General features: G+C 38.7%; 1 protein-coding gene across 1 annotated transcript in view; it reads left to right on the top strand.

The window, feature by feature from the left end:
• The first annotated feature begins 3,027 nt into the window (after positions 1–3,027).
• LOC138037684 (uncharacterized) overlaps positions 3,028–10,000 on the top strand; it is an 8,336-nt gene continuing 1,363 nt past the window's right edge. The window contains exons 1-3 of the mRNA XM_068883585.1: positions 3,028–3,168; positions 6,091–7,641; positions 9,386–9,632. Coding sequence (XP_068739686.1) covers positions 3,142–3,168; positions 6,091–7,641; positions 9,386–9,632 — 1,825 coding nt within the window. The 5' untranslated portion in view covers positions 3,028–3,141. The remainder of the gene's footprint in view (positions 3,169–6,090; positions 7,642–9,385; positions 9,633–10,000) is intronic.

Here is a 10,000-nt window from a genome sequence, read left to right as displayed (position 1 = left end):
ACAAACTGTTGTTTCCATCGAAGGTTTTTCCTCGCCCTTCCTCACGCTCGTTCTCAGATCAACTGCGAATGCGTAAACGAACTGACTTCCGGATTGCGAAAAAAGCTAAATTTCCGGCGGTTTTAAATTGAATTATTATTTTTTTTACATGGCACATTTCACCCCCAAATACAGAATACAGCTAAGCATTGATTTTTTAAAATCATCTTTTTTGAAAAAGTTTTAAGTTCAGTATCGTTTATGTCTTTAAAAATAACATTTTTCAAAATAAAAAGAAAACCATGCTTGGCTGGATGCAAAAACGAATACAAATTATCAAACCATCGATTAAATACCCAAATTGGTAGCACGGAGACAATTGTAGAGTTTTCTTTTATTGGTCACGTGACCATGGGCGTGGTATGATGACATCATATTTAGGGTCATTGGCTTACAAAAGTTGGAAACTGACCAAAATAATGCCAAATTCTCTCAAATTACTTAACCATTACATCCTTAGCAACGCACCCCAAAAAATACGTCAGTGGGCCCTTAAAGGAAGAGATATAGCATTTGTGAGCGATTGGCTTACAAAAAAAGATCTTAAAAAGTTGTCTGCAAAGGAATTTGTTTTTGTACTTCGTCTTTGTCGTACTATAGAGTGAATACAATATGGTACGTTTTCACACCCTCCGTTTCATTGTTAAAGCTCTGAATGCTGTAAGTTTCTGTTAGAGATAACCGACACTGAACAATTTAAAATACATGCAGTCCTAAACAATCTAGGGTACGGTGGCCGAGAGTGGCCATTAAAAGTGAGAACTCAAATTCAAAAATCGATTTCCAAAAGTAACAATTTTAAACTGAAAGTCGATTGCTAAAGTTAAAACTTTAAATTCAAACCCACTAAGTGCAAAAGCCATTTCCACAATTGGCAATTCAAACGCCATAATTGACATTCGACAATTCTCAGTTTCCACTTTGACCACCCCCCTCCCCCCTCCCCTAACTTTTAGCTAACTTTTTCTTTTTTTAATTTTTTAAAAACAGGACCACAGGAGCCGACGACGATTGTTCTTAAGTAGGGTTGGCCCGAGGGGGCGGGAATTTGAACGATCCAATCTTCAAAAATTCAAATGCCCGGGCTTTGCCCGGCGGGGATGTTGAAGTTTCGAGTTGATCGGCGCATAACTATCAACGGTACTAAGTGACCACATCGTTCTACACCTAAATAATCTGAACAAAACACACTGCGATTGAAAAGGTCAAAACAATAAGTATTAATTATGGCCGCTTGTGCGGCACATTGCAAAGAAAGTGATAGTTAATGACTTGAATATCGTCCAATCACATTGCTGCGATTGGCATTGCAGTATAAAAGGGCTGCGATTTTTGCTCAAGTCATTCCGTAAACCAATCATTCCAACTATGGACAGCTACTACAGTATATTTTGCACCGACGAAGTCACTTCAAGACAAGAAGCTCTGTTATGCAAAGGATGTGACAAGTGGCAACATCGGCGATGCCAGACTGGCATAACAAGAGAACAATATCGAGACGCGTTGAAATCAGGGCTAGACATTGCTTGGCAGTGCCTGTATTGTGCTCCAACGCCAATTGCCGAGAGCACAACGGTCGGCTACGAAGATATGGATGTGACAATGGATGCCTTCGACATTCCCGATTCATTGGAGATGGAGAATCAGGAATTAGGTATGGCTTTTTTTTTCAATTTTTTTAATAAGCATGCCTTAATAATTCAAACAAACTGGAAAAACTCAATGAAGTCTGCAATTTTTAAAGTGAAATTTGATACTGACTGCGGCACCTTTTTTCATCCTTAACTTCATTTTGAAGCCGAAATTGCCCCTCTACCATCCATTATCATAGTGTTGCAAAGACACGAGCACTTTTAATGGTTTTATTTACTCGTAATAAGTACAAAGAAAACATATTTTAAGGAGAAAAAAAGCTCGATAGTAGAAGTTGTAGTATTTACATATAGATGACGTGAAACTGCATTTGGAGCCCGACACTGAGTGTAAGGTGATGACTGTCGCGGTCCCATTTGCTTACATTTCTTGAAATTTGAAATTACTTTACTTAAAGATTATAGCCCGGACAAACAAGTAGGGTCAAGTTTTCAGTAGTGCTCAGTAGCTTTTGCTACATGGCAACAAATTTTCCGGTTGGTCTAGTTTCGAACGCTCCTCGCGTAATTACTGGGTTGCCAAACCCAGTCGGAATCTGCGTTCATTTCTCGTTTTTTTTGAAAAGTCTTTCCTGTCCCACCCCTACTAAGTAGTGTCATGGGGTTTGCATAATTGGTTGCATAGAGGACTTTTGTCCGTGTTTAGCCTTCTCTAAACACGAGGGGGAGTTGGAAGAATTCTCGACAGTAATCCAAACCCTAGACGCTGCCGTGGGTTTGAATAACTGTCGAGAATTCTCCCAACTCCCCCTCGTGTTTATGAAGAAAACAAATGAAGGAAAATTCTTGATTAAAACAGATTTTCTTGATACACACCCATATTCCTACCAGCCAATAAAAACGTGCTTCTGACCATAAATCAAAATTCGTGTGATGTCACAGCCAATTGTCACAGCCATCTTTCCATACTCTCATCTAACAACTATTGACCAATGGGAGTGCGCGTACTATCCTAATTATTTTCTAATATCCCACTGTAGATTTTTAAATTTGCCCTCTCGGAGGAGGCGGGGGAGTTCACTCTTCACTTTTGCCCCAAGGTGTTGGGAACGAGGACTTCACCACCTTTCAGGTATCATTAAAGTGACTGCCCCGCACATGCCCGAGTTTGGTGGGGGGGGGGGGGGGGTTCGAGGGTTTGAAAAGACTTGTGCATTAGTGTACACTCCCATACCCTATGAAAATAATAATAATTGTGGGCGACAAAAAAGAAAACAAAAAACCTTTATTTCCCTAAAATAATTGCGTGAAGTGAATTAAAAAGAGAAAGGGCTTGCTGCCCAGCGCACGAGTTGCGCATAAAGGGGACACTATGTTACATTTACATAAAATATCTACAGATGTTAGTCCGCTCAAAAGCAGCTGAAATCAAGCGTTAGCTTGTTTTGGTTGAGCTTAGGCTCAATTCAAATTTCATTTGAATTTATTGCAACATTTTGTCAGTGGCCCTATGAATAATGGACAAAAGGATTCAGGGGTAAGATAAATCCTCGTTCAGTTCGAGAGAACGAGCGAGGTTTCACGTGTAAGGATCATCTGGCTTATCCTCGGAAGCATGAAATTCTATTGTTAACAACGTTATTGAGAGATCTGGCCTCGGTTGTTCAAAAGGTGGATAACGCCGTATACCGGATAAACACTAGAAAAACAAATTAAGTTATCCAGTGGATAGCGATTCATCCACTCGTTAGCGCTATCCACCTTTCGAGCAACTGGGCCAGAAGAACGAATTAAATTTATAGCTCAAGTCTAATTAAAGTTTACAGTAATTAATCACGATCGCTTTGATATTTATTTCTAAACGCATGGGAATGGAAGCGATGTTTATTTATTTTAGTCTGGTGTAGTCGTACTACAGTGAACGTGCAAATAATTTTGTGAAAGGTACATACGCACAGTGTATTCATCGTTCATTTTATGGTTTCGTCTCCTAGTCTCATAACTCACATGTTATGCAAAACAAAGAAAACATAGCATTGTATACAATAACCTTGTAGCAAAGTGCAGTTCTCAGTAGTAGGCCGAGAACAGTAAGTCATTTTATAGGTTCACCAAGACCTGACAAGGTTCTTTGTTAAGGTTTCGTTCTCTCTTAAGATTTTATTGCATTTTGTTTTGTGCTTGTAACGCCATCGATGAGTGTATTCCCAACAGGTATCACCAGTGAGTCATTTCGCCAACAGTCGGTTCGCAAAAGTATTGGGTCGATTTGCAAACATCCGATATAGTCAGTTCTCAAACGCCTGATAGTTAGTTCGCAAACCTCAGCGAGTAAGATTATAATTTTAAAAATGCCGGTAAAGTCAAGTACTAGCTACTTTTTGTGTTGTAAACATACAGCAAAGGTCAACCAAAGAGTTGGCATTCTTTACATAATTTCCCCTAGCTTTTGTAGGAAATAATAAAGGGGCTCTTACTAGTAAAACATAACTATTTGTTATTGACAACTGAAAAACGCAATCGACAAGGAATATTTGGGTCACTTGTGTCGGAAGAAATCTACGAGCTACACACTACTTCAGCACACAACCATGTTTAGATCTTTAGATTTTCAGAAAGTTGTTGTAATGCTGTCACTTGATCCTTACCGTACATAACTCCTGGTTGTTGTCCTTCCGATAAGCAACCACTGGGGGATTTTAAGATCTTTGTAAGATTCAGTGTAGCAGGATTGAAAGTGGTGATGAAAGGAATAATTTTCTTGGATGTTTTTAGTTTGTTTTATTAAAAGCCGTATTGCGCATTGAGAATTTTATTTCAGTTAATATATCCTTGGCAAAGCTTTTGGGGTAGCCTAGGTAGAGAGATATAGATAGATAGATAGATAGATAGATAGATAGATAGATAGATAGATAGATTAAAATCACATGGCAGCCTAATAAGGCTGAATTGCATGATTATTTACAATACAATAGTGGCTAGAAAACTATAATTTTATTAACAGAGCATGTAATTTACAAGAATTATACAAGGACCTATTGTCTACACATAGATGGTTGTTTTGATGCCAAGTTGTCATGAGAGTATTCGAGAAGTTAAGTGGAATAATCACACCCCTTTTTAATGCAGTGCTCAATTTCAGCATGGATTGAAATTGCAGTTACTGTAATGTGATTGGTAAATATTGTTGGGGTTTTCAGTTCTTTGCATTGTTTAGGATACATACATGTATCATTAATATGAAGGTGAAAAAGTCTCACCTTCTTAAAATTGCTAACTGCCGCATAAGCGACAGTAGGAGGATTATTAATCCCAGTGTGAATAAAGGTGTGGATTGTACTTACCGCATTTATTCACAGATAAGCCAATCCCAGCTATAAGCTGAGACCCTAAAAACTAAGGAAAACTCTTGGCTATAAGCTGAGCCTGAAGTTTGTTAAAAAAGTTACCTGAGCGTCCATTCAAGAAAGCGCTCCTCTCAGGCAAAATGTTGAAAGCTACTGGTATTGTCCAATAAAATCACTCCTTTAAAAACACAACAAAAAGTGTTTTATTGATTGTCAACTATTGGCAAGTCATTACAAATGTGAATACTAATTTATTGATCCTAACTGAACTATGAAACAAAAAACATATAAAATTGGTAAAGAATATTTTCAATGTTGAACGTTAAATTTCAAGTCAGTAAAAATTGGCAGTTTAACCCTTTCACTCCTGTGGGGTTCTCCATTGACGAGTAAAATCGTCTGGCGTTAGACAGAGCAAAATCTTTAAGTCTCAGTGGCCCTTACAGGAGTGAAAGGGTTAACAGTGCATTTAAGATGGGAATCAAATTCGCGGGAAGTAAATTCCATCGGAGCATTCCGCAAATAAACAAGGCAGCGCTCGTCTGTTCAAACTCTTATTTCGGTCTGAATCTTTTGTTGGCTATTTAATTGTTTCACACACAAGCTTTTATCACTAAGCTTTCAAAACAGTACAAAGTATGCATAATATATGAGGTTTGCGAACTGACTATACAAACAAACATACAAACTTTATTCTCGTCCCAAAAAGGCTTTTCAGACTATCGGACATTTGTGAATCAACCCAACACGTTTGCAAACTGACCGTTTGTGAAACGACTCGTTGGCGAAACGACCGACATTCGTAGAATCTCTTGTTCGGTAAAATGTTATTGGCTTGCTACACAAACCCAAAGCAGGAGACTCAACAACAGAAACTGCTACGATGCCTAATAACTCAACACTGTTAATACCCCATTCTCCTTACATGCAGTAGAAGCAAAGATATACTATAGTGATCAGGAGTAATAACTATTTATTTGTCTCCTAGTCCTCTGACTCTCCAATTGATTTTTTCTTATAAAAGTCTATCATTGCAAATCTTCATCTTGTGTTTTACTTCTTGCCATCAATATTAATTTATGTATTTTATTCATTGCATATCCTTTTTGCAGAAATTCCATCTTCCCACCAAACTATCGGCAGCGGTTCCTGAGTTTGTTCCCAGCAGGATAACACTCAAATCTAGCCTGTCACCGTTAGTCCCAGAATTCCAGCCTTCGGTATCGTTGACCCCTCCTGGGTCATCACCTCACCACGGTGATCAGGGTTCTAGCTTCACCCTTCCAACTGAAGTCCCAGAATTTCACTTTTCAGGATCATTAACTCCACCACCTCCTCAGTCTAACCCAAGGGTACAACAGCAAAGCAAACATGCAAGTGAACAGAATAAGGAACATAGTGTTTTAAAGAATGATGCAAATGACTCTTCAAACAACAAGAGCTTTTCAAAGGAGAGTCAGAAAAGGAGACAAAAAAAGAAAAAGGAACTTGGTGAGTGTACTGAACAAGGAGAGAAGAATCATTTAAGCAGACATAGCTTGACTGCCAACCAGGTACTATCAGACAAATCACTGAATAAAGTTTGTTCAGAAGAAAACAATGATTGGGTCGGATTGAGAGTCTCATCTGGCTTGCAACAAAACTTGTCCTCAGTATCTCCTCATCATGAAACGCCTACTGTGAGTCTCAAATCTGATGTTAATACTGGAAGCATCAATGCTGTTGATGAGGACACTATGAACAAAAGGTGTGTGGCACCTAGCTTAACTATGAGCTATAGTGATAAGCTAAAAAGCCCAGCACCGAACAAAAATGTGACCAGCAACCAGCCAATGAAAGAAAAATATTTGGCAAAGAATTTTGCTGCAGAAAGTTTCAATCAGAAGGACAAAAAGAAATTTCTGTCTTACGACAGCACAAGCAAAAGAGCTGTCAACATTAACGATGGAAAGAATGGTGTGAAAAGTGGAAACAGGTTTTATGATCATTCTAGGGAAGAAGAGAAATATCATGACAAAGGAAAATGTGGGGACACAGCAAGATTACATTCTGCAGATCGAAACCAAATAAAAAGAAATGGTAGTTACAGGAAACTGAAAAGTGATACGGATGACAACTGGAGAATAAAAAGGGATTTTGACCCTCAAGTTGTGAGCAAGACAGGCTCATTTATAGGTGTCAAGAATCACAGCACTGGATTTCTGAAGAAAAGAACTCCTGAACCTGAGGAGATTACTGTAGATTTACAACATATACAGAAGTGTGACGAATTAGAATGCAACCAAGGGGTTGGTCATGATGTTGTGCACAAGAAGGGCAAAGCTTTGACGAAGTCTAACAATTTAAATAACTTAAGTGCCAGCAGAACAGGACCAGCAGCATCGGCATTAAGTTTTAAAAGTCCAGTGTCAAAAGCAAACATTAACTTGCTCTCTGATTCTCAGGAACATGGAATGATTCAAGTAAACAACTCATCTTTTACAGACCAAAACAGTATAAGAGTGGGAGGGGATTTCCCTGACTTAAAAGAAAGTGAAAATAAAATTAAAAGTCCCTCAATAGAAATGGAAGTTAAGGGTGTGCGTACAAACAGTGGCAGCTCTCCAAGGCCTTCAGTTCCAATGTCATACAGTGCTGCATTGAGGTCAATACCACAACCAAAGGTTTGTTTCGCATGCGCTCAGAAGCCTTGTATCATAGTTTTTGTCAGAAATCATGTGGAAAATTATGCAATTCAGTGGTTGTCTGGAATCATTGTGCACGCGGGGTGTCAATTTTGCAATCTGAACTTGACAGCATCAGCACTTGGGTTGCTACAAACAATTATGGTTCTTAACCCCAAAAAGTGCAAGGAGATGACTTTGCATTTTCGTAGAGTCATGGACCATCTCCCATCAGCCCTGGCCATGGACACTAAACTAAGGCCCTTGAGTCAGTCGATGCTCATAAAGTATTGGGCCTTACAATTCAAAGTAATCTCAAATGGGATTTGCACATTAATGAGGTTGTGGCTAAGGCATCAAAGAGGCTGCAAATTCTTTGTGTCCTCAAACACGGTGGAGTACCACCTGCCGACCTACTTAAGGTTTATTTTGCACTCGTTAGGTCTGTCCTTGAATACTGTTGTCCTGTGTGGCATAAATGCCCTCCCCATTAAACTATCAGATAGCATCGAGTGAGTGCAGAAACGGGCCCTGCGCATCATCTTTCCTGCACTGCACTACCAAGAGGCCTTAGCTACTACCGTGTGTGTATCACTTCACACAAGAAGAATGGGTTTGTGTAGCAAATTATTTACAAAGATAAATGAGCCCGAGTCCTGTCTTCGCGGCCGCTCCCTTTGAAACAAAGACAGACCATCCCTTATAAGTCGCAAAACTGAATGCTTTAAACGAAGCTTTTTCCGGGCAATGTGCCTTTACGCTCATGACATGTAATTTAGGACTTATGGAATTCACTATATAACTTGATATATTTCTAATTTCTAGGTTTTTTATCTAATTATTGTATTTTATCCTCTTATTATTGTAAGGCCCAGTCCATTTTGAATATGATGTAATTAGTTTTATCTTTGTAAAATAATTTCGCAATTCGCTTATTTTTACGCGCGACGATTTTATTAATAAACCAGACTTACTAAATTCACAATAATTGTTCAGTCATATTACGGAAACCTAGGGTATGCAATTTAAATTCAACTCAAGTGCAAATAACTTTTGACCTTTCCTTTTTCCAAGGTGAGATATTTTTTTTTTGGTGGGGAGGGGGGGTGGCAAGAGTGATTGTGATTTTCTATTTTTCTATTATTTGAAAACCAGGATGTGCATGTCTCTCCAGGCCTTTCCAGTCCTTCTTGCTTATTTTTGTTTTCATAATTCTGCGGAATCTCATCTTCAAGTGCCAATTGCCAAGCTGCGTTTTGGCTTCATCCATCAAACGTCCAATGCCAAGCCGTGAGTCTACCTCAGAAACCATGCATGCTGAATTCAATTGATGCATGATATAACCTACCAATCAGCCTCTGGTTCTCACAGTACATTCATACATTGAAACTCAACACCGATAAAAAGCCTGGAATTTGTACAAATCTTTTTACTGCAGAACCTCTAAAAAGGTATCATTATGATAATAGTATTCGAGCTGTGAACTAAACAGAAACAATAATTATTAACAAAAACACCAATTCACCTTTCGGAGTTGGAGTCAATCTTCCAGGCTTTTTTCAGAAATTTGATTGACGAAAGCCAAAGTGCAGTTTGGCGCTTAGTGCTTGAAGATGAGAATTCCGCAGATTAATGAAAAACGCAGTCACTCACTTTGTAACTGTTTGAGCTTTGCAAGGAATGAGGAATGAATGCAATCACTTAGTTTGCCCAAGTTTTAATCAAGTGCTTTTTACTTTTGTAGGTCATTCATGCATGGGAAAGTGAACCATCCAACACACCACAGGCAGGAATTCTCAAGGTTCCACCACAAGCCACTGTAAGTGAGGTAGAAAATGAAGCAAGGCAAGGCGAGTCAATGGAAAAGAAGAAGAAGAAAAAGAAGAAAAAGAAAACTGAAGAAGGTGCAAAAAACCAAAGGAAAACATTCCCAAAAAGCGCACACAGAAGCCTATTGAGTTTGATCTGGGATTATGCTTCAAACAATTTCAGTAAGGCTAATTCTCTCTAAATCAGATATGTACAGGATTACACTGTAATTAGATGCACAAGTTATGTGGGATACTTCTTAACTTAACATCTTGTCTAGAAAAGGAGGGGATAAACATCACAAAGTGTTCCTTCTGTCCCCCACCTCATCATCATCCTCATTTTAAGTGTGTCTTAAAGTGCTAATGTGATTAAAAAAAATCACTTCCTGTGTTTGTGTAATACCCTGACTGGCAAAATTTGAGTTTTGATTTTTATCCAAAGGCTGTTTACTTTGAGTGTAAGTTTTGGATTCCAAGGTCTGCCATTACTCACGTTCAAAACTGACCAATTGGACAACTCAGAGGGTTGCATCTAGGGGAAAGTGATG

This window comes from Montipora capricornis, chromosome 2, assembly GCF_036669925.1.
Source record: "Montipora capricornis isolate CH-2021 chromosome 2, ASM3666992v2, whole genome shotgun sequence".
Lineage (NCBI taxonomy): Eukaryota > Metazoa > Cnidaria > Anthozoa > Scleractinia > Acroporidae > Montipora > Montipora capricornis.
This window is presented reverse-complemented; position numbering and strand designations above follow the sequence as displayed.